The 25,406-nt window shown below is 50.4% G+C and overlaps 1 protein-coding gene across 1 annotated transcript; it reads left to right on the forward strand.

Annotated features, from left to right (window-relative positions):
- Positions 1-9,488: 9,488 nt before the first annotated feature.
- Positions 9,489-18,702, forward strand: LOC141963268 (E3 ubiquitin-protein ligase RBBP6-like). Its single transcript, XM_074912452.1, has 5 exons — positions 9,489-9,654; positions 12,538-12,637; positions 13,235-13,271; positions 14,357-14,401; positions 18,655-18,702. The coding sequence occupies exons 1-5, from the start codon at positions 9,489-9,491 to the stop codon at positions 18,700-18,702; spliced, it is 396 nt and encodes a 131-aa protein (XP_074768553.1).
- Positions 18,703-25,406: the final 6,704 nt, after the last annotated feature.

The raw sequence follows: 25,406 nt of genomic DNA on the forward strand, positions 1-25,406 counted from the left end.
GGCGGCTACGTTTAGATTCTGAGTGATACCAACTTGTCACTGTTCTTGTCACTTGCTCCATCCAGCCTCCACCCTCCCGCGTGACTCTGGGCTTGGGTTTCCCTCCTCAAGCACCTCGACTCAGCCCTGACACCCCCTGGAAAGGGTGTTGGGACAAGGGACGATCCCAAACTCCCCCCTGAGGATTCACCTCAGAACAACCGCTCCCCGCTTCAGAATATCCCGTGGCAGACTCAGTCACAAGAGAGAAAATATCTTTTTATTTTATAGGGCAAGTGCGGGGCCCCGGAGGCACAGCGGTCCGGGCAGTGACCACGAGTCGGCACCTGCAAGGGCAGAGTCAGAAAGCTCTGGTGAGTCCCTGGCGGCAGGAAGGGGCAGGGCTGTGCTGCCTCTCTGGGAACACCGTGTGTGAGGGATTGCTGACGCCCCGACAGAGCTGCTGCCGGCGCTGCCTGCGGGGCGGCTCTGGCGCCTCGTCCCCCGGGCAGTGCCCCTCGAGCCCCGAGCGCGCGCAGAGACGCGCAGGGCCCCTGTGCCACCCGCAGGGCTCGGCCGGGAGCCCCCGGGCCCCGCCAGGGAGTTATGGCCAGAGCCCGCGCAGCACCGGGGCCCCTCGCTGCCCCTCGCCAGCGCCTGGGGCTGACGGAGAGCAGTGTGGAGAGGGGGGAAAGATGGGCAGCAGAGCCCGGCACGCACCTGGCCTGCCCGACCTCTGCCCCTGCCGGCGGCTCTGTGCTGGTCCGTCCCCACAAGAACCTTCCCTCTTCCTCCTCTTCTTTTCTGGGCAGCCGTCGCTCTCCTCTCCCCAGGCCGCTCTTCTCTTCCGGCTCCTCTTCTTCTCCTGGTCCTGGGCAGAGCCTGAAAATCTTTCCACCCCACAGTGGGATTAGATAGAGAAAGCCACAGCCCACGGGAGTCAGTTCTGATTTTAACCAAAGCCAGCTCATTTTACCTTCGTTCCTCGGAAAGCCTGGCCAGTAGTTCTGGGCGCCCCAGGGACTCTGCCGTGCTCTCGGGGGTGGATGGAGGCAAAGCTGGCCGTGGCTAAACCAGAAATGTCACAGTTGGCATGTGGCAAGAGCTGACCTGGGGCGGTAAGGGACTCTTGCTAAATTGGTCCCTCAGCTCTCCCGAGGAGATGCCTGGGGCTGGTTTGCATCAGCCACAGTTCACACAGTCCCCCTGCTGACCCACAAACAGCCCTGAGGAAGCTCTGACAAAATAGGGCCTGAGCAAACCCCCCTGAAGTTGACAACTACTCCCCTCTGTCTTTCTGTGGGCCTTTGGCTGATCAAACACCTGCCGAGTGCATTTGAGACACCACCGTGCCGATTTCCCTTGCTGTGTATCATCCCCAGGGGCGGAGGAATAACCCAAACCCACACCAGCTCTACTGCCAGGCCGAGGCACGGCAGCGACTTGGCCTCATCGGAAACTCCCCTCCTGCCCCAGACACGCTGTCACCGTGTTGGGGGAGCTGACGTACCTCTCCCCTTTCCCTCTCCACCGCTCTATCTCCCCCAGCTCCTGTGAGGACACCGAGCAGAGAGGGGGGTGCATGCAGCAAAGCTTCTGCCCGACGCTCGGTGTCCACTTTGCCTGCAGGGACACCTTGCTCTTCCCAACGCAGATCTAGAAAGCCTTCTCAGCCTTCTGCCCTCTATCCTTTCAAAAGCAAGATAGAGAACCGTGCCAGAAGTCCCTTGACTCCATTCGATGCAGCCTTAAATCAGGCCATTGCACACCCTGCAGAGGGGAGGTGGGCAGCGCTGCTGGAAACATCGCAGTGCTGCTCCTGGGTCATTGCTTGGCTCTGCGCTGGGTGAGGAGGTCAGAGGAGCGTGTGTGCCGGGTCGGCGTTCGTTGGAAACAGGGAACGGGCAGGTGTGGGGGAGCTGCTTGATACCGTTTGTTCTAGTGAACCCTCTGCAGCGGGCTGGGCTGGCGCAGAGACAGGGCACAGGGCTGGCACAGAGCTAACTTGAACTTGGTTCCAGTCCCATTAACTCCTGTGATGCTTCTGTAGCTCGTTTTTGACTGATTGCTGCTGTCTCCTGTCTCAACAACTGGGATAACATGGCTTGGAGCAAAACACCTCTAAACGATTCAGCTCTAAATGAGCTGTTAGTGCTTCCCGCGCAGGCAGGAAGGAATCCGTGCTGGTCAGCTGGCTCCTTGTGGCCATCAGCAGCGCCTCGGCCGACCCAGCCCTGCCGGTTAATAAGAGCGTGGACTGGAGACATCGGGGGGGCAACCATCAGAGGTGTCGGTGCCCTGCTCCGCGGACAAGCGTTGGCTTCCGCAGGCGGGGGCGAGATGAGCGCGGTGAGGCCGGGCCCTCGGCTCGTGCTCTGCGGAGCGCCGGGGGTCGGGGGGGCCTGGGCAGACCCCGTGTGGGCCGGGCCGGGGCCTGGCCCCGGCGCTGCAGCCCTGGAGAAACGCTGGAAGGATGGGCTCGGCAACAGCTGTCACCAACAGCTTCGCCTTACGCCGCGGTGTAAATCTGTCAGCGTGCAGAAGATGGCTGCAGCAAGGGGGACAGTCGGGAGAGGGTTGGGCGACTGCAAACGGCGGTGTCACACCCTGGAGAATGGCTGAGACGGGTGATCCCAGCGTCAGGGCAGGGCTGGAGAGCTCGCTTGCTCTGTGATCGGTCTGGCAGCGTTCTGGTGAAGGGCACATCCCCAATTACCTCAGACCTGCTGCTCTGCCATAGGCAACAGATGAGCTGTTTGCTATGAGATGAGAAATGGGGTCCTAAAATTTTTTAAAAAAAGTTAAATCTAAACTTAGTCATTGTTTGGTTGACAACATTCCTCCTATGCAGCATGCCATTATCCAAAGGGTTGTTAACCTTTACAGTCACTTGGGTTTTCAAGGGATTCAGGTGATGTAGCTGATGTGTGCTGTACAATGTCTGCCCGACAGAGTTCTCTTTATAGGAATGAAGAAAAACAAATGACTGCACTCAATTTATTTGCTGAAAAATTATATGTGAATTTTGAAAGCTGCTGATTGCTGCTGCTTTCCATGACTCTGTCTGGTTTCACTATGGATGTTACATTCTAAAGAACTGTTGAATTTGTTATCAGAACAACTGCTGGCACTTTGAAACTCACACTTTGTTCCCTTTGCTTTAACAAAAACCTGGTAAATCAAGATGTGGTTCATGATTTATTTCCATTTGACAGAATTTCTTACTCTCCTTCAATACTGTCATTTTAAAATTTCATATCACTTTGCAAAGTTTGTTCGTTGTTAGGCAGGACTTTTTACAGACGGAAATAACAGTATGTCAGCGTAAGGGACTGTGTTGGACTGTACGTCTCAGGCATTGCTGTTGCACCACCACCACGTCCTGGCCTCAGTGTCCCGTGGACAGGGAGGAGTACGCTCTGGAGAAGAGGAACTGTCCCAGACAAAACCACAGCCTCCGCCCGCAGTTAAACCGGGGGGAAGAAGACGTGCAGGCCGGCACAACCACGGTCAACGCTGGGGCGTGCGCGCACGGAGGGCCACGAGACAGTGAGCCCCATGGAAATGGGCGGGCTTTTGGGAGAAATCGGGGACAATAACAGGACTGCGTACTCCTCTCTCGGGATCTCTCTCTCTCCCTCACAGCCTTGTCTTCACTTTTGGAGCTTGGAGCACCATCACCTGCACCAGGCCTGAGCCAACAGTACGCTGCTGGATTCGTGGTGGTGGTAATTAATCTTGCTGCATCTCTACCATTCTCCTGCTTAGGGATCCTGACCCTTCCTTTTTCTCTCTGTCCTATCACGATTACCAGTTGTAAGCAAAATAAAGTTCACAAGGTTGTACGGCTTCTGACCTCGTTTGTGTCTTAATCTCACTCTTGGGATCGTTTAAGAACCCTCCCCAATACAAGAACAATGGCTAGGAAATGGTAGTGCTGCGGCAGAGAGCGGAAAAACCTGGACGTACACACCTGCACGAGTACAGCCCACACTCTCGCCCAGACTTTGCTGACAGCAGTCATTTACTATACTGGTAGTAAAAGAATGCCCTAAGCATTCTTTTCAGATTAGGTGTTTGGGCTTTTTTGATATTATTTTCTCAAGGTTGTGAATCTCCCTGCCTTGACTATCCAGACAGCTTATTTAGTAGAACCAGAAACACCAAGACCGGCAAAGTGAACAATTACATGAAACATAAATTAGAAGGTAAACTGAATAACATGAATACAGGCCCCAGCAAAAGGAAAAGACAGAAAGCAAAAGCTTTGAACAGGGAAATACTTTTCTAATCTCTCAGCACAGGTAAGAAACCAAGAAAGAAATTCAGGGGGCCATGCCTGTACAGCACAACCAAAGCCCCGGGGATAACCCTTTTCAACCCAAACTTCACAGAAATATACGGCTGGACCTTGAAGTTCAAGGGAGAATCCTGTGGAAAGGCAAACCTGCTTGGCAACACAACACTGCAAAACAACCTGTCCTGTTCAGGGGAATGCTTTATTAATTATTTTTTTAAGACTGCGTCCACTTTAGGGATTCTCTTTTGGCTACAGCTGAGACAGCCCAGCCCTGCCCCTCTCCCCCCTAAGAATTTAAAGAACAGGATCGTTGCTCTGTTTGTCACCGTATGTAAAGCTCACCAACTATAAAATTATCATGCCACAGCTCCAAGAAATCACCCAGCAATAATCAGGCCGTACAAAATTGATGTGGACACAGATGTTTAATAGTGACAATTGTCTGGCTCCTCATGGTTTTACACAGACCACTGCTGTCTGGGATAAAAATAAGTTCTATGCAAATGCCTTCATGATTATTCAAAACTCTGCTCCCCTGCAATTAAAAAAAATAAATCTGGCAACACTAATACAGGATCTGAAGCAATCTTATTGCCCAGTGGGATTTTCTATCACTAGACCCAAGTCGTTTCATAAATTGCTTTCTGGAAGAAGAAGCTAATGCACACAGTGCCTCGAAGAGCAACTTTTTGAAAGTGGGAAAGGAAATCTGATGACCAATTACCAGCAACCTCTTTGCCCCATGAAAAGCTGCAGCCAGACTGGAAGTAAGCCAGAAAGCTGTCTTGATGCACATCCCAACCGTGGGCTAAAAGAACTGGGAAGCAACAGATTCAGTTTAAGTACTCTAAATAGCTAATTGTCAATAATTAAGACAGGTATTTCCAAGGAAGCAAGTGTGTGACAGGGCAGGCCAGTGGTTTCTTCATGAAAGGAGAAACAACAGAAGGGCAAATAAAACTCAATCACTGAAATTCGATGTACAGGACACCGGTACAGCTAAAGCTACCTGATAAATGCAAAATCCAACATCTAGCTTCTTATTTACTGCTTGCTGAGCACACAGGCCACATACAGCAAGCTAAGGTGGTCCCACGGCCCAACGGCCGTGTCCCAGGATAAACTACTACCTGGAGTAATCGGACTGTGCACAGCTGACCTGAAGGAAAGGTCAAAAAATACAGCTCAGCTCTACAGACTAAGAATTACTTCCGAGAGTAAAAGCTCTAGGCTTTTATTGTGGCTTAAGGCCACAAAATGCATCTATACACTAAGCATAATTACCCGAGTCTTTCATCATTTTCACTAGAATTAGGTAAATCACTAGAAACTGGCCACAAGCTGGCCCCCAGACAACCCCTTAATCCACAGAGCTCCCCTGCTCCAAGACGCAGCTAAAAGGAGGCAAGTGAAGCTTGGGAGTAAACAGCAAAGCACCCTGAAGGGTTAAATCATCATATAAATCTACCAGAGCTGGAAGCACACAGCCACAATCCACCAGCTGTCTGCATCTTAGAAATATTTCTGTATTTTTCACCAGCTCTCAAACAGAATGCATTATTTGTCATTAGTGCTGCCAGCGCAGACCAAACAGGAGGTTCTACGCGTCCTGGCAAATCGGGATGTGACCCGAGTTGTTCAAACTCTGCTGCTTTCAAAGCTGAGCAACAGCAACGTAATAAACTGGCACCTTGTCTGCTGGGCTTCAGGGGTTCCAGCACTGGGGGCTCCTGCACAAGGCCTCTTCATGGAAGGCAATGGCAGAGGCCAGCCTCAGCCTGGAACAGAAACTGAGGAGAAATTTAAAGCAAATTAGGGTGGGGTTTGTGTTTGTGGTGTTGGTTTGTTTTTTTGGGTTGGTGGGTTTTGGGGTTTTTTTTCTGAAATAAACAATAGAACAAAAGGCTAATAGAATTCTAAATGTACAAAGATTAAAAGGGTTTATACAGATTTTTCCACAGTGAGAGAAAATTGCACTTGAGAATTACTTTTCATGTTTGACTTTAGTTTGGCTTTTAAGTGATGAATACCACCATGGTATCGGAGCTTTTTTTAACCACCTCAAGGATCAAGGAGAAGAGTAAAGAGTTAAGAACATTTGAAAGAAAATCTGCTTTTGTTGCAGCGTCCTCATGCGTTCTCATGCTGAGTTCCACTCAGCAGTTTGTAACTTCTGTTCATGCAGAAGCTGCTTAAGCCACCCCATCAAGTTATTGTTACCAAGACAGCAAGAAGCAGTTCTAAGCAAAGCAATAAGTGGTTTTCTGTTGGAGAACGGCTTGCAGAGAGCAAGGCCATGGGTCTCTGCAGGAGCTGGTCACAGCCACCTGAGGTAAACAGAGGAAATAACCAGGGTACAGTTATGCTAACAACAGACTGTTATGTTAACAAAGAGAGAAACTGAGGTACACAATGGCCTTGATGGTAAAACAACCTTGGGAAAGGAGGCAGGCCAGAAGAGGGAAGATGTTGTGACATACCTGAAATGCCACAGGGGGCTGGGATATTATAATGTAGCCTTTTACATGTATCCAATAGATCTGTGAGTAGTATGCATGGTTATTGTAGAGTGCTTATATAAGGGGTGACTTCTTTCAATAAAGTTGAAGCTTGCTCTATCATTCACATTGAATCGGCTGCTTGCTTCCTCCGCCCGCAGCAGTTTTCCACAACTTCTCTTGATAGTATTGCTTCTGCAGGGGCAGGGGAATTAATCAACAATTCAGTATGAAGGCTATGCAGGTGTGATCCCAGAAGAGGGAGACCAAAGTTGAGCAGTCAATTAGAATGCAGACAACCTGGTCACAAAAAATACATAAATCAGCTTTCAGGAAAACCCAAATCTCAAATCGATTCTCCAGTAGGAGGCCCAAACCTATTGCTGGTCAAACGACTGGCAAAATCGTTACTAAACATAAATGCCCCAATTTCAGCAGAAACAGGCCCCATGTCCAGCAGCACAGCATTGTTCTGCCAGAGAGGAAACACTCCTCCATCCCTAGTTACCAAGTGACTCAAAGTAACTTAAAAAAAAACACCATTACAGACACGTTTCATCAGAGCCCCAAGAAAAAAAGTTGCAAGGCTTGCTTTTTATAAACAAACCAACAAAAAAATCCCAAGATGCCAAAGCCTCTTGAACAAACTCGTTTGGTACCAACCTTAAAGTACTGAATGAAGAAACTGGATCGGATGTCAAAGGTTGGTTTTCAAGACAGAGTCTAACCAGGGGAACTTAAGCCCTGTTTCCAGTAAAGCATGTGGGTACCAAACCTTAACGACTCCCTGCTTCAGAGCTCTGGCCATCACGGAAGACCAGAATAAGGCAGCACTGCACAGAAAGATCACAAACCATTTAAGCTGTTCGTCAATCCCGCATTTTTATAGCGTTCACTGCCTACTTGAATAAGCAAATTACTTAAGAACAATTACACTCACTTCGGTCAAGTCAAAAGCTTTGCAATTCTGTGTAAGGCTCACTTTCAGAAGTGGTGTTGGGGAACTGGAAACAGGGCTTTGGGGTGTGTCTGGGGATAAGTGCTGAGAGAGGAAAACATCCTGTCAAGTGGCAGGTTAGTAGAAGCTGTAGGACAGCTTCTAGCCACTGGAGCGAGAGTTTAATGAGCACTCAACAATCTAATGGTGACATATCAACTTTTAAACTCTGGTTTTCCCCCTCAGCCGTTTAGGTCTGAGCAGTGAGGCACAGGGAGACATGGACCCCCAAGTGAGCCTGTCGATAAACCTCCAGCCCCTGCGGTCACACCTCACTCCGCTGCCTCCCCTCTCTCAGCGCTCCAGGCCGCGCTGCCGCGCTGCGGGCAAACCTCTCCCGGGGCCGCTGCCTTTCGTGCCGAAGGCCCCTGGAACCCCCCAGCCCGGCCTCGGCAGCCGGGTTCGCTGTTCCCTCCCGCTCTCCTCCTTACTCCAAGGCAGAAGCAGAGTCCCGGCGGGTCAGGAGGCGCCGGCGGGTCCCTCCTCAGGCGACCCGGGGGGAGCTGCCGCCCGTGCCGGTACCGCGCCAGCTCCCACCGCGGCCGCCCCCCCCCGGCCACAAAGGCCCGAAGCGCGGCGGGGCCGCCCCGCGCCGCCCGCCCCGGCCCCTCCCGCCGCGGGGCCGCCGCCGCCCGGGCCCCGCCGCCCGCCTCGGCCGCGCCCCCGGCCCCGACTCACCGGCCCCGCGGCTCCGGCCGCCCCGGGCCGCCGGCGCCACGGCCACGGGCAGCGCCGCCGCCGCTCCCGGGCCCGGCCCGCGCCGCTGGACCGGCCCCGGCTTCGCATCGGCGGTGACAGACCCGGAGAAAGGCGCCGCGGCGGCCCCTTTAGAGCGACCGGCCCCGACCGGCCCCGGCCCCGGCGGTGAACAAGGGGCTGCCCCGTCAGCGGGGAGCGGGGCGGCGGCAGAGGGGACGTGGGGCCTGGCTCGGCACCCTGAGACGTCCCCTCCCGTCCCCGCCCGGCAGCTCCGGCAGCCGAGGCCACAGGGCAAAGCCCGCTGCCTCTGCCCCAGGCTGCCTTGCCCTGGGGGCTGCTGGCAGGAGGGGACAGCGGGTGGTGACAGCCTGGGGGGGACAGGAGGTCGGGCCCTGACGGGCGCGGGGCTGTTGGGAGGGACCCCACAGGCCCAGGGGCTGGCGGGAGGGAGCTGATGCTGCGTGGTGAAGGCCTGGACAGTGACAGGGGGGACACCACAGGCCATGGGGGTGGCAGAACTCCAGGCAGCGACAGCCCCGGGGGTGGCAGGAGAGACACCGTGCAGGCACAGCCCCGGGCGGTGACAGAACACCGGCCTTGTGTCACCATGGGCCGGGTCATAATGCCGCGGGGTGGGCGTGGCAGTGCCGTGGCCGTCTGTGGCGACTCGTTGCCGTGGCAGTGGTGGTGGCAGGTCGCAGTCTGTGCTGCTGGTGGCCAGGAAGCCCCTCGGTGGAGCGCTGGGGCAGCAGCACCCGAGTTGCCACAGCGAGCCTGGGAGCGCTGCCCGTGAGAGAGGGAGCGGAGGCTGAGCCGGGGCCGCGGGGCCTCTCCCATCGCCCATCTGCTGGCCCGGGCTGCCAGGAGGAGCCGGGTGGGTGCTGCCGCCGCAGCCCAGCTCCATCGCTGAGGGTCCCGGGCCGGAGGCGCTGCAGGGCCGGGGGCCAGGGGCTGGCAGATACCACCTGCCGCGCACGGCAGACGCTGTCAGGAGCAGGCGTCGCCAGGACCAGCCATGCCGTGCGTCCATTATCAGTTCTTCTCCCAGCTGCGCCGCGACACGGTCACCTTCAGCGGCCTCCACATCTCCGTCGGCAACCTGAAACGCGAGATCATGGGCCGCCAGAAGCTGAAGGCGGCCAACTGTGATCTGCGGGTCACCAACGCTGAGACCGGAGAAGGTGCGTGGGGGCGGCGGGCGCGGGGCCTCGGGCACTGCCCGGCTGGCGGCGCCCACGGCCTGCGGGACCACACGCTGCTCTCTGGGGCTTGTCCCCACGTGCCGTGAGTCAGCCCGGGGCCTGACCCGCCGGCGTACGCGGAACCGGCGCCAGCAGTTTGTTGGGTTGGGAAGGGACCGTGCGATTCGGCCACCGTCGGTGGCTGTGGCGTTTGTGGGGACCTCACAGAGCCGTTCCGATCTGTTTGTGAGACAGGGAGCTGGGCGTAGAAGACTACCTGCTCGATGTGCAATGGGTAGTGCTTGCCAAAGACCCCCTGTAGCCACTTACTGGCCATCACTGGCAGTAAAACAAGCTTTGTGCTAGAAGGGAGTAGGAATCAACGATGGTGTTGGCTCCAGCTTTGTTGAACATTTCTGTTGGAGCTCTGCTTGGAGAACTGTCAAAAGTAGCCCTCTTGAGTGTGATGTCACTGCTCAGCCTGCAGATGTGGAGTCGTGGCCAGGCAGAGTGACACTGCTTCGCAGCTCCTGGTACCTGCCAAGGCTCTGCTAGGGGATGCTGCTGCCTGCGGGGAACAGGTTCCTGCTGGCAGATGCCAGTTTTGTCTGAGAGCTGTTAGGCTAAGCTGGCAGCTGTTAAAGAGAGCAAACAGAAATTTCCAAGGACTTCAGGAATAATGCTCCGGTTTTAGTCCTTTCCTATATAAAAACAAAAAAGTTAACTTTTAAGTCGACATTGTTTGACTTCACCAGATTTCATCATTGACACCAATTTCATCACCAAAATGAACTCAATGAGTTGAGGTGAAGGAAAATCAAATGTATCAAAGCCAACAGGTGCCAGGTCCCTGCACAGAACTACCTCGGCAGTGTACTCCGCTGTTTGTAAACCCTCTTCCACAAATTCTCTGCCTCGGTGACCAAGCTAGTGGGAGGATACTTCAAGTCCCCCCCACAGATATGTGCCGTGATACGTGCCCTGTGCAAATAAAGCCTTTACCTCACCAGGTTATTGTCACTCTTCAGTTTTCAGCTGATCCATTTAAATGTGTACTGATTGACCTGTAAGGGGAATTCATTTTTCTATCAGTCTGCTGTTAGATGGCTGGAGGTCTCCTCCCTGTGCACTTCACCAGTGGATGGAAAACAAGCATGCATCTCTCTCTATATATATCTCTGCATGCAAGGACAGTGTGTTCAGAAGGCAGATGTCAGTGGTTCTCTTCCAATGGTCAAAGAATTGCCACAAAATACAAAAAGAGGACCCCCTCCCCTTTTTGCCTCATACACCTGTTGTGCATGTTCCAGCTGACCTCTGCAGGCTTGCAGAACTGGCGAATAAGCGCACTGGTTGCTGTCCTCATACACACAGCCTCCCTCGCGGAGAGGTGCTGCCACCTGCAATCTTCTGCAGACCCAGCACAACCCTCAGCGGGGCACAGGCCTAGCAAACTCCTGCCTTTTTGTGAGGCCACTGTTGCTTATCCTGTGCCTCTGAAATCTCAGTCCAGTGGTTTGTGATCTGGACCAGAAAGAGCACTCTGTATGACTCCGCTCAGCAGGTGGAAACAGCTGCTTTGGGCTTCCAGAGCTGCCGCTGGCATCACGTCCCCGTTGCTTGTCAGCCTCAGTGGTGTTTGAGCTCCTCCGACATCAGAAAGTCCCGGCGCAGGCCTGTCTTGACAGGTGGCTGCGTGATGGTGAGATTCCCCATCTGAGCAGAGCTCTAGGCGTTGGTTTCAGGGCATGACTTCTGTAAAAGCTTCGGGTTCTGTCATTAGTAGTACTTTCACAGCAACTTTGGCTCTCGGGCCATCGTTCTGATTTGGCCTCCAGAGGCGAGGGCTTTTAGTAGTTAGGACTGGAGGCAGATGACAGGGAATGGCTGCTGATGGCGCTTTAAAACATTTAGTCCTATCCAGCTTGTGTAAGTACAATATATAAACCCTTCTCATGGAGACGTCTTTACGTTTGAAGCTTACTCATGGAGAGATCTTCACATTTGAGGCCTACTCAGTCCGAGTGTCTCAGGTAGCTCCTCCTCTTCAAAAGAGGGACACGGTGTAAGCCATGGCAAAGCATGGAGACCCTCAGGCACACACTGGTTTCAAAAGGCTTTTCAGAAGGCTTGTCTTTGTAATTGATTTGAGTCTCTCTGCTCTGCAAAAAGTGAATTGAAAGAATTCACGTCCCTTTGCCTTATTCAAACTGGATGACTAGCTTAAGAGAGGAGAGACCCCTTTAGTTGGAGCCCGTTCTGCCCTGCCTGTGAAAGCAAGCTCAAAACCCCCTCCGGTTTCTGTGATCCAAACTCTAGCCCTGCCAGTCCCATTTCCATGTGAGGGTACAGCGCTGAGCAGCTGTCAGTGTGGCTGTCGATGGATGAAGCTCCGAGGAGCAGAGAGATGGCGGCTCCTTCTGTGTTCTGTCAGTCCCCAGCACTCGCGGCACGGGGGAATCGTTTTTAGTGAACAGCTCGGAAAGCAACGGGGCAGAGTTTTCGTGCTTTAGCCAAGTGCCTGCTTAGTTGCAGGGCAAGCTGGTCAGACTTTCGAATCTGGTTTATGCGGGTGAGACTTTGCTGTGGTTTGTTTCTCTCCACAGATCTCTTGGGTTTGTAGCCCAGCAGAAGCAAAAGCAACTTAGGGCAGGTCAGGAAAGAACCTCATGCATGAGCACACTCTCCTTTAGGGACCTCTGAGACCATTTTGCTGCTGGCATCCAAACTGTTTGAAAAGAGTGGAAAAGGTTTTGCTGCTGGTGTTTGATATAAAAGTTTGCTTTCCTGTCTGTGAAGGGATTCTCTCAAGTGCTATGTAATTACATCTTAATATTCTTACAAACTGACTCATGTTTTCTTCTGTATTGGTGTTGTTTTCAGAATACACAGATGCCAATGCTCTCATTCCTAAGAACTCCTCGGTAATTGTTAGAAGAGTCCCTGTTAGAGGAGTTAAAACTACCAGCAAAACACCAGTTATGTAAGTACCCGTAAAGCACTGCAGTCTCTGTCAGGGGTTGCAGTCTCTTAGCCTTTTCTGTGGAGATTAGTTTAGAGAGGCACTCGGCTTGCATCGATCTTCTTTCTCGTGCTTTTATAGGAAAGACAGATACGCATGTTCCCATCTCAGAAGAGTCTGTTTGTCAGTGTTTGACTGTGTCTTGCATTTGGGGGAGGCGGGGTGGGGTATGGCAGGTATTCTTATGCCTCCAATCTGGCTTTTTTGCATACTGGCTCTAGAGGAAAGGGCAACAGTCGCTAATGTGATGGTTGATTGTTTAAGAGCACAAAGCTGTAGCACAGACTTCATCGTTTTGATACTTACACAGCAGAGACAAACTGTCTGAGGACTTCCTCTGGCACTGTTGTGTTCTAGAGCTGTAAGTCTTACAGTAATTGCTGACAAACTACAAATGGGATCTGGGATTAGATTTATGCGTACAAATACATTTCCACATGCAGCAGACTATCAGAACAGAATGTCTTGAAGTTTAGGTTTTAGAATCTGCTTTCACTGCTTTTGGCTGGGTGCAAGTGCTTTGTTCTAAGTTCTCATCCCCTTTATTTCTTCTTCTAGAACTCAAACCGAGCCAGCGAATGGAACATCCAGAGCAGTATGTACAAACACAATCTCACACTTTTTTCCTACACATTGCACGTCATTCTAAACAATGTAGCCTCCTATTAATCTCCCAAACATGAAGTTAATCTGTTTTGCAGTGAGACATAGTGTATGTTGTAGAGACCCTGTGTTTGATTCACAGCACAGTGAACACTGAGTAATGCCATCATTTGCACAGTTCTAATGTGAATATTGGTATTTGTGCCTAGTGAGGCATTGTGTTTCATACTGAATATGCTGGAATATTTCCTGGATGACTTTGTGTTGTACAGATAATGTAGGATAGTTTCTAGGTCATGTAGGTTCAAGGTTTGCACAATTCAATTGGTGCTGTGTTCTACACCTCTCTGTCTAGAGCTAGTGTGTTTGTATAGGCTGTCGTGTGCTCTTTGTTTCTTGCAATTAAAATTGTTTGGAGCGTATTTTTTGCCATTTTCGCATTGTATCACTTAGCTTTTGTTTATAGGTACTTTCTTTGCCTAACAGTTTTGGAAGATGTTGTCAAAACGCACTGAGAAACCGTTGTTGTGCCACTTGGTACTTTTTCTTACTTTTGACTTGGTGGTTCCTAGAAATCCCAAAATCAACATATCCCCTAGGTTTTGAGGACAGTTCTGTGCAGCTAAGAATCCTTCCCGTGTCCTGAAATACTTGAGTATTTGTTCCTAAAGCTGTATGACTGAAGTGATGTTGTTTGGCCCCCTCTGAGTACATGAAGGTCTCTATCAGATTGCTGTGAGTTTAAATGTTGTTGGTACCCAAAGTGGTATTCCAAAGTTGTGCATTTGATCTTTCCCCTTTATCCGATGAAATGGTTTAGTTTCACAGTTTGTCTGCAAATGCAAATATCTAAACCCCAGCAGACTGAGTTTAGCTGCTTCTCATGAACCACGTAGGCCCTCTGAAGCGGTCATAGCTTTGGACTTTGTTTTGAACCAGTACAATTACATTCCCTTGGAAATGACTCTTTCCATGACACACGGAGGCTATAGTGCAGACTTTCAGACTGCAGTAGAGGTTAACTTCTGCTATGTTTTGATTGTACAACTTGAATATGTGTTTAATTTTTGTGAACAGATTGAGGACTCTTCTGCAGCCATTCCTCTGGCCCAGCTCATTAAGGTATGTGTGTATTCTTGTCAAAGGCTTAAACACACCACCCACCCACCCCCAACAAAAAATCCCACTTGCTTCATATGTTTAAATCTTGTACGGTGATGTATAACTGGGTAACTGTTATAATGGGAATAAAACTTACTTTTTAATCATTTACAGTATTGGTTTTAACTTTAAGATGTGTATATATATTTCCATAGTGTCCCGTAAAGAGTAGTTCCCAGTTTGGGAAGATAGCAGGGGAGTCCCTCAACGTAATGTTGCGCTATAGCTCACCTTCAAGACACAAAGCAGCAGCACTTCAGGAGCTGTTTACTGTTTCTCAGACCTCTTGTTAATTTTGTGTTGGAGACTGACATAATTTTCGCAGAAGAATTTAACTGGCTGCAAGTCATGGACATTTCAGGGGGGGCTTGCACCAGCCAAAATAGAAACGTTTCTGTAGCACGGGCAATTGCGTGGCTACTGTTGGTTTCTAGTCACTGCAGTTATAGATCCACTCTCGGAAAGCTGCACAGTTTCATAACTTGTAGTCTGTGGAGAGCGGACAACACAACCTAATTTGTTTGAACGCAGACTGTGTAAATTGTGTAAATGTGCCTCATTGTTTGCGGGAATATACCAATGTGTGAGTGCAGTGTGTTAGCAGAGGTGACCTTCTGAAGCTGTTGTAATGCCAGGGTTTGCTATGGAACTGCTTGTGTTTTCTTCTCAACAATGTGTGACTTTGTCTGGGAAAGCACTAGTGGCTGCACTTTGTGAAAAGGCAAAGTGCGAGCCAATTCAATTACTCGTCTTAAAGAATAGAGGAGGCGGCGCCTAATGCAGAGGAGCTAGTTCTTTCTTCTGAAAATAAAGGCTGGCGTTCCTTTCCAAGAGAGAGAGATCTCTTCCCACTCTCTTCTTCCCTCTCCCACTGCAGAATTAAATTGTGTACATTTGGGGAAAAAACCCCAACGGTTACTTTGGAAAGTAGTCACCAGAAGAAACTGGTCTCTGTTAGTGCTGTCCCTAAACACGTCCTTGGTTCTGTAAACTCATGTGAAGTTTGACTCTACAATGTGAGAAACTGGCCAAGTGCAGGGGACATGCTGTTTGGGCTGCCTACAGCGCATGATGGACAAATTTCTACTGCAAAGAATCTTTTGTCTTGCTGAGGAGTTATAAAAATCTTGATTCCTCTCAATGCTTCTGTGTCTGAAGCTGAATTTCAGCAAGCAAAAGCAACTTCCCCAACTCTTAAGTTGTATGTCTTTTTAACGCTGCAAAATATAGACACTGATACTTGCACACATCTGTCTCAATTGAATGTACAGTGGAGATTTTCTCCTTCCAATACTCTGGAACTCAAGAATCCGTTTAAAACTAGTAGATAATGTAATTCTTTCTACACATAGCTTCAGTCCACTTGGAAGACATTTGGGCTGGTTACACAAGTCTTTCTGTAAGGTACAAACAGAGCCTCAGGATTTGAGTGCCCAAAAATGCTCCTTCCAAGCAGGTTCACAGGCCCAGAGACACCGTGTGATGGCGTAAGGGCTCCCCAGAACATCTCTGGGACAGCTCTGGCTCACACAAGCAGTTGCTTTTGTGCAACCCCAGCTCCTGCCGGGCTGCCTTTTACAGGGTTGGGTGAGTCTTTGTCTGGGGAGTTAAATGGGCTTCTAATGTGCGTGTCCCATAATTACCCGTTAAACAGACCGGCAGTCTGGCTGAAGCCAACGCTTCCGAAGAAGATAAAATACAAGCCATGATGACCCAGTCTTGCTGTCAGTACGATCCAGTCAAGTAAGTGTTGGCAAAGTCCTGTCTGTTCTGTGAAGACTGTGGAGACATTGCAGAGATGGTTGTTGGAACAAGAGAGATGCATGCATACCATTTTCTTTTTCTCCCCAAACCCTTTTAGTTACGTGAAGAAACCCCTGGCTACACCTCCACCATCCTATGTTTGCTTTCGCTGCGGAAAACCTGGCCACTATATAAAGAACTGTCCAACAAATGGGGTAAGATTGTGGGGGGCTTCTGGTGACACTTGGTTTTTAATTGTTTTACCTTGGCAGTTACACAGCAATTACATGGACCCCCTATGAGGAATTGTTTCTCTTGGGCTGAAATACAGAGGTTGTATGGCAGTGGTGCAAAGCCCTTCAAAATTCCAGGGAAAGCTGGAGATTTCAATGGGAAATTTTCTTTCTTTGAGGTCACAGACATTACATATGTCCATAGATCTTTCTCGGTGAACTTTAATGCATATTTTTATATACTTCAATGTTACTGCAAGGTTTTTTTTGTCATAACTCTTTTTAATGACAGTTTGCATTTTTTAGTATTTTGTAGGAAAAAATGACATTTCTCTTGGCCCCAACTATTGAATATTTGCGTGTTATAATTACACAAGTCTCTGGTTGAGTATTCATGCCATTTAAGGTTACTCACTGAACGCACGGGCATCAGCTCCGAATTCAACCTTCGTGTGTAGATGGGGAATATCAGTTTCCCCAGTGGCCGATCCAGAGCCCTGCATTCAGCTCTCCCTCTGAACTGCCCTTTGGAGGAGGAGGGGGTTTGTGCCTCTCCTCTGAGGGGACGGTGAGCTGAGGGATATTTCACCCTTCAGGACCCTGAAGTTAAGCCAAAGAATATCAACTGAGCTCAGAACACTGCTCGGGCCTTTGGAGCATGCTGGCTGTATTCATTTGGGAAAAAGAGTATTTCAGTCGAGCAGCCCTTGGGCTAGCTAAAAGGAGAGGATTAAAGCTTTTGCTGCTTAAAATAGTGGTTGAAATGCCATTTTAAGTGTGGGTCTTGAGATATGTCTGCATTTCTTTTCTTAACAGGACAGTAATTTTCAGTCTGTTCGCAGACTTCGAAAGAGCACGGGAATTCCCAGGAGTTTCATGGTGGAGGTGGAAGATCCCAATATGAAGGGTGCGATGCTGACACCGACTGGAAGATATGCCATCCCAATTATTAATGCGTGAGTATGGAATTAGCTGGTCTGACCAAAAAGTGAAGGAGGGAAGCCAAGTGTCCATGTCTGAGTGGCAACGCCACCAAGCTGGCCAGCATCTGTAATTATGGGGGAAGAAGCACTGTCGTTGTATCTTCACCTTAAAATCTGTGATGATTTCTAATATTAAAATGGGGCAGTCCTGCTGTTCAGGCCCCTGAACGCTGGGTAAGCTTTTGGTATGCTAAGAACCCCTATTTCTGCAAAACATCTCCGTCGTGTTTACGGTGGCATCATTCTTTTTGAAAGCTCCTTCTGCTCCTGTTTTGTCTTTGTAAGGCTTCTTGCAGAATTTAACAAACAGCTGTTGGACTGAGATCCCCTCCCCCTCTGCCGTTTGCCCAATCCCATGTGTGAAGCAGAGGGATGTTTTCCTGTTGCTGTAAGCTAAGAAAACACTGGTGTGTGCTGACAAGGGTGGCTGTTTTAAAATGCACTTGGGAGCACCTCTGTTTTTCTGTCATGCATCTCCTTTTGCAGAAGCTGTAACATAGATTTCCGCCATTTATAAAACATGATTAGGCGGAGACTGACTTTATCCTGAGCCTGCGATTCACATTCACCCTCTGGTGAAAGGAGACGTGGGATTCATTTCACCCGGTCTCTAGCTGTCAGAAAATGATTTCTGTAGTCTGAGCTAATTTCTTAGTTGATCCAATGAAGGGAAGAGCTCTGCAGAAGGAAAATTGTTCTCCCCTCCCTTTTCTAGTGCTCTGGCTATAGGAAAGTATTTTAAACTAAATGCCTGCATTTTTGAAGGCTAATTTGGAGTGAGAATGCCACCTACTGTCTTCACTGGATAAAACGAAAAGCTTGGGAAAGTTCTCCTTTACCCATCTGTAACTTTTTTTCTTTTTCCTTCCCCACCCCCCTCCAGGGAAGCGTATGCCAGAGGAAAGAAGGAGAAGCATCCCTTTCTACCTGAGGAGCCGTCCTCTTCCTCCCTCTCCTCCTCCTTAGACAATCGTGTTCCAGAAGAGCTGTTATGTTTCATTTGTAAAGAAATCATGGTGGATGCAGTTATTATCCCCTGCTGTGGAAACAGTTTCTGTGATGAGTGTAAGTGTTACTCCCATGTTTGTCAGTTCAAAACATCACACCTGATCTTCTGGCAGCAGAAAGATTGTAACATTCCTTTCTTACCAGCTCTGTTTACTACTTAAGTATACCCCAAATAGGAAAGGACTCTTCTTGTAGTCAGGAAAAAACTAAGGCAGAAGGCGTTTTTCCCTTTCTATGCATCATCTAGTTAAACCCTCTTTACATGCGGAAGGATGAGCACGAGAAGAGTGCGTAATGGTGCAGCTGATTGCAGTATTCGCTATCAAATGCATTTAGTTTGTGCACAGTCCTTTCTCTCATACAAAACTCTAGAGCCAGCGCTGGTGACTTGCTGTGGTCTGCAGCAAATGGCTCGCTAGGCATTTAATCCACATTCTTCTCCAGGGGAGAGCTGGTTAAAACTATCAGAACTTGAACCTACTCATGGGTTTTGGAGATGTGTCTTATTCATTAACCTTGAGGTTGGTGACTTCTCACTCTGCTGGACAGTGGAGAACAGACTAGTCAAAACATCAAGACACGGCCTACTCTACATCTTCAAATGTTACAGTAGTGAAATATCAAAGCTGGGCAGCTATTTCCTGCATCCTCGAAATTTTTTACACTGCTGAACATTGCATGCTCTCAGTTCTCAACTTCGTGCTCTCAATTCAGCACCATATTCACCCATTAACCATCTACAGGCTTTTAGAACTGAATAGAACCCCCAAAATTTCCTTAGTTTAGCTAAAACCTGTTGTGATGATTCTGATTATACCCAGGTGTTAGAACAGCATTGCTGGACTCTGAGGAACATACGTGCCCATCGTGTCATCAGGCAGATGTTTCTCCTGATACTTTAGTTGCCAACAAGTTCCTACGCCAGGTAATGCGGTGACTTTTAGAAAAACTCTAAGAAAAGTCTGGTCAGTCAATTAGCTGAAAGGGAAGAAAATATTAATTTACATCTCCTTAAACAAGGCTAAATGGAATAAGGCTAAATTTACTTTGCAAATACATTACCTGCTGTTACAGATGCTGACAACTCTTGAGAGACAACCTGGCAAACTCAGCTCACACTTGTGTTTAACAGGATTGACTCGGTTTCAAATTGAGTGTTAACACTGGAGAGCTTTACGGACAGATAGTCTGAGTTACCAATCCGTAGCCCCAGTGCGCAGTGGGATGTGTGCATATATCACAGAAGGGTTTGGCTTGGAAGGGACCTTAAAGCCCATCCAGTCCCAGCCCCTGCCCCGGGCAGGGACACCGTCCACTAGCCCAGGCTGCCCAAAGCCCCGTCCAACCTGGCCTTGAACCCTGCCAGGGAGGGGGCAGCCACAGCTGCTCTGGGCAACCTGTGCCAGGGCCTCACCCCCCTCACAGGGAAGAATTTCTCCCTTAGATCTAATCGGAATATATCTGTATGTTGGTTTGTTTTAGGAAGGACAGTATCTATGGGAATACACCAGTAATTTTACTCTGTGGAGACTTCTGTTCATCAAGCTGCTGAAGGTTCATGTTACCTCTTTGTAAATGTTTTTCTGCCTCTAGGCTGTGAACAACTTCAGAAATGGCACTGGTTATGCACAGATTATCCAGAGGCAGCAGCAGCAGCCACCAGCACCTCCACCAGCACCCGTGGCTCCTGCTGCGCTGGTGGCTGCCATGGAACGTACTCGACCTTCCCCGCTGTCGGTCCGTGGTTTGTGGGAAGAGAAGGTAGGTTTTCTCTCACCATATGCAGTGATTCTTGTGTTTGGGTAGAGCTTATTTTCCAACTGTTTGCACCAATTCACAAGGGCTATCAGGATCCTGGACTGGGACAGAGAGCATCACCAAGTCTTCTGGGCCCCCAGGGACGATCAGTACTCACAACTGGTAAGTAACCGTAACTTACAAATTGCTCTTAAAAAATTATCTTCAGGTAAACTGAAAGGGATTTTTTTTCTCTCCCCATGCCTGAAGGTCATCCAGTGAGAGCCGGCAAAATTCGCTCGGCAAGTGGCAGGCCAGACTGGGAAGTGTAAGTAGGCTACAGAAATTCAATATACTGCTGCTTGTAACCTGTTAAAGGAGGCCATAACACAGAACGGACACAACAGCTGGTTTATAAGGGAATAAGTAGGCACAGATTGTTGTTTCTTTAGAAGCTCAAATCGAGGATGCCCGCGCAGTGAACGTACCCAGAGGACGCAGGGCCCAGCACTACCAGCACCAACACCGCTCTCTGTGCCGGTGCCTCCACCTCCTTGTATCCTCCACCCCCCCCCAGCACGTCCTCTTCCCCCGGGGGTACCGCCACAACCTCAGTTCCCACCTGGGCGGCTCCGTCTGCTGGGTGCACTCTCCCTCCTCCAGGATATCCCCCAGCTCCTGCAGACACGTCACCAGCTTGAGGACCAGCAGCAGTTCCAATGGCTCATTCACATGCCATCCCAATGGCACAAGCTCCTCCTTTGGACAATCGTAGAGTCACCGAGTTTGGAAAAAAACATTAAGACCATCGAGTCCAACTGATAACCCAACCCTGCCAAGTCCACCACTAAACCATGTCCCTCAGCGCCACATCTACCCGTGGATGGTAGCTTGGGCAGCCTCTTCCAATGCCTGACAACCCTTCCGGTGGAGAAATGTTCCCCAGTAGCTGATCTAAACCTCCCCCGGTGCAACTGGAGGCCGCTGCTTCTCCTGTCGCTTGTGACTTGGGAAAAGACACCAACGCCCACCTTGCCACAACCTCCTTTCGGGTAGCTGTAGAGGGCGATGAGGCCTCCCCGCAGCCTCCTCCTCTCCAGGCTAAACGCCCCCAGTTCCCTCAGCCGCTCCGCACAGGACTTGTTCTCTAGACCCTTCACCACCTTCCTTGCTCTGCTCTGGACGTGCTGCAGCCCCTCAGGGTCTGTCTGGAGGCGAGGGGCCCAAAACTGAACACGGTATTCGAGGAGCGGCCTCACCAGAGCCGAGACAGGGGCACCGTCGCTCCCCTGGTCCCGCTGCCATTTCTGACACAAGCAGGGTGCCTTTGGCCTCCCTTATCTCGGGAGGAGTTTGACAGAGAACGACGAGACTTAAAGAGGAGTGGGGGTTTGGCTCAGTGAAGTTGGGCTGGTTTTCACGTCTGTGTTTCGATGGGCTGTCGGACGGCAGTTACACTCGAGTGCATCTGACATCAGCAGAAATGACAGAGTGTTTTCTCCAGCAGACGTTCTGGGTGCAGGCGGTAAACATGCAAAACTAAAAGAAGGCAAATGTCATCCTAAAACTTTCCCTAAGACTTGTAGGAAGAATTCTACACTGGTTTTGCTTAAATAGCATGTCCACCTTTGCATCTGCAAGCAGTATGCATCTTCTCATTCTGGCTATGTTTTGTTTCTTTTGTCTTTGTGTAATAAAGGTCAAGCTGTAATTGTGATAACGGTCAAATTTATTTTAACAGGGAAAAGAAAAAGTCCAGGCTTGATGAGTTCACAGCTGGTTCAGGAAGGGATGGAATATAAAGAAGAGTCCGAAGGAGCGTTCGATTTCCAGGTAACTGCTTTACCTGTCCGTAACGGAGGAGCAGGCTGGCTAGAGGGATCTCCGCTGCCCCTCTCCAGGTGGATGGGGTGATTCCAGGGATTAGCAGGGAGAGGGTTCCGTATGCAGGTTACTAGCTCAGCTACGGCAGAGATGACAGTTGACCGAGAGTTACAGTTTGGCAGCAGTGGCTGAGGAGCAGGTGTCTCTTTCACTAAAGCTTCTCTGCAGCGACACCCTTCGGCTCCTGACAGCCCTGAGGAGGCCAGAACCTGAAGAGGTCCAGTGCCGGGATTTTCTGCGTCTCCCTGTTCTGGGTGTAAGCGTTACCTCAAAGCACCTGGGAGGAGAGATGGGAGAGAAATTGCCTTCATCTCCTCTTTGGTTTATCTCCTGTGGGTACACGGGGAGGTGTTAACCTGGACTGCACACCGGTGGCTTTCCGAGGGATTCCTGGGCATTGATGGATTTTCTTAGGAACTAAAAGATCAGACTTGTTTGTGAGGAAATCTTAAATGGGTGAAGGACTTTGAGAGGAGGAATGATGCTAACGAACATATGCGGGATAATGTGAAATGGTTCTTTAAAACATCGTGAAAGAGAAACTTGTGAAGGAAAAACTCGGGGTAGCTGATGTTTCCCGTCCCCAGAATTCCCTTGGGCAGGAGTCTGAAGAGCTCTCCCCTACTAGTGCCGTCAGCATCTCTCGTGGAGTAACGGCGTTGAGTCCTATCACTAGAAGCTGACTTCAGAAGCTTTTAGAAATTATTTTTCCTGCAGTGCAGCCACTACCCTTGGCTAGAGCCAGCGGTATGTGAAAATTTTGCTAGGACCTCTGGGCTGGAAGTGTGGGTTAAATGCTCCTGTGTGTCAGATCGCAGTACCCGTGTTTGGCATCCTGTACAAATTGCCCAACAAGTAGTGACATGGTGGCACATGGGATAGAAGCCCGTGGAAATAGAGGTTCCCTTCCTCTGTGTGTTTGCACTAACAAAGCAGCGGCTGTTCTGCCTTCTCAGCAGAAACTTTCACACGTTGGCAAGTTCTTCAGTTTGCAGTGGTAGTGTGTCAGCAGCTGAAAGAAGCTTTGACATAAATAAGCACATGGAGAGTCAAAAAGCAAAAGAAAGTGGGAGGAAATAAATGGGGAGAGTGACTGCTTAGAATTAACTTTATTTTGTTGTGTGTTGTGTTTTCTGTTAAGGTCCAAGTCTGCACCTAGAAGTTCACCCACCTAGTGTGAGGGAAGATCACGTCCTTCCTGCCCCTGCTCCTGACTTTCTGTTGGATTCTGACCCGGCTGAGCTTATCATTATTTTATTTTTAGTAATACAATTTAGTAACATGATTATTGTATGTAAAAATTATTAAGACACGTTTTCAAACAATAAACAACACAGGACAGAAAGAAACCTGGCTTGGTGTGTGGTTAATTAGGTGTGTTGGATATTACAAGCTGTGTCAGGTCACTGGAAATGAACTGGGTTGGTCAATAGAGCAGACAGCTCACTTCTGTGTTTTCTGTCTCGTATTGTGTGAATCAGAAAGCTCAAGAAATTAAAGATAAGAAAAACTCAGGAAAGGTACAAAGAGGCAATGGTTACTAAAGACATACACCTAAGAAAATACTCCACAGGTTAGTTGCAGGAGTGTTTGTCCAGGAAACAGCAGCAGGTTGCTGACAAACTCGGGGTGCAGCGAGTAGATTCCCTCTCCACGGTTTAAGGCTTCTCAGTCCTTGGAATGAGACCTGAGAGGGCTCTGTGGGTTTTCTCCTCCTCCAGCTCCAAAGCGAGCTCTTTACCACCCAAAGTGGGCTCCTCATCCCGTCATCGTAACGTCGCTGCCACACAGCTTTGAAGAAGGAAGGATTGGGGGGGGACAGTGAATGAAGGTGATTTTTTGGGGAGGGAGGGGCGTGTGGGGGGGTGTCAGGCAGAGGGTTGGTGCTGAGGAGAAGAGCTGCTTTTCTCTAGCAGTCTTGCCCCTTTGGAACCACCAACCCCCCCAGAGCCCCCCAAAATTCGTGGGGATGCCCAAAAACCCCTTGAGGCCATCCAAAATAGTGGGGAACACCTCAAGTTCCCCTAGGATACCCCTCAACCGCTTGGGACCCCTAAGCCCCTCTGGGACCAACAAAACCTCCCCAGCAACCCCCCAAAATTGGGAGGACCCCTCCTTAGCCCCCCCAAGAACCTCAATTCCCCACTTGGAACTCCCTCACCCGCACTGTCCCCTGCAGGGCTCTGGGGAAGGTCCCAGTGATGTCACCCCTTTTCCTGCACCCCCGATTCCCCCACTGGGACACCCAAACCCCTCCTCCACTTCCCTACTGTCCCCTGCAGGAGCTTGGGGGGTCCCAGCACTGTCACCCCCCCACACCCCCCAGTTTCCCCCCACACTGTGTCCCTGCTGTCCCCACACCCCCTGCCGGTGGTGGTGGGGGTGCAGGGACAAGGGTGTGGCATTGGTGGGATCCCCCTCAAACTCTCGAGGACACCTGGGAAGGGAGAGGTGCATCCCAAGCCCCCCGCAACCACTCCCCTCAGGTTTGGGGAGCCTGTGGTCACCCGTGTCCCCTCCCCCACCCCCCAGGAAGGGAACCACACCGGGCTGACAAGGAAAGTCACCAACGGCCTCCACTGGTACATCAACGGCATTGTCCAGGATGGGGGACACAGAGACACCCCGGAGGGGCCATGGGGACACCCCACACACCTCTCAGGGTCTCCTTAAGTCCCCAAATTGTCACCCTGGGCATGGGAGGGCACACGGGGACACCAAGGTGGCTCTTGGGGACATCCCCGTCCATGAGCTGTCCCCTACGTTGATGCCCCAAGACCCTGAGGGACCCCAAGGTGGCTCTTAGTGATGCCCCCATCCTCAGGGTGTCCTCCACATTGACACCCCATGACTTTGAAGGGACACAAGAGACCCCAAGCTGGCTCTTGGGGACGTCCCCATCCCTGGGCTGCACCCCACTTTGATGCCCCACAACTGGGAGGGGACCAGGGTGGCCGCAGGGTGTCTGTGGTGACGTCTCCATCCCTGGAGTGTCCCCAGCGTTGACGCCTGTCACCTTACAGGGTAATTTGGCAGAAAATAAACCCCCTTGCATCTCAGTTTATCCTCAGGTGTCAGAGGGGCTGGGGGCGGCTACGTTTAGATTCTGAGTGATACCAACTTGTCACTGCTCTCGTCACCTGCTCCATCCAGCCTCCACCCTCCCGCGTGACTCTGGGCTTGGGTTTCCCTCCTCAAGCACCTCGACTCAGCCCTGACACCCCCTGGAAAGGGTGTTGGGACAAGGGACGATCCCAAACTCCCCCCTGAGGATTCACCTCAGAACAACCGCTCCCCGCTTCAGAATATCCCGTGGCAGACTCAGTCACAAGAGAGAAAATATCTTTTTATTTTATAGGGCAAGTGCGGGGCCCCGGA

The sequence above is a fragment of the Athene noctua genome, chromosome 8 (genome assembly GCF_965140245.1).
Source record: "Athene noctua chromosome 8, bAthNoc1.hap1.1, whole genome shotgun sequence".
In the NCBI taxonomy this organism is placed as follows: Eukaryota; Metazoa; Chordata; class Aves; order Strigiformes; family Strigidae; genus Athene; species Athene noctua.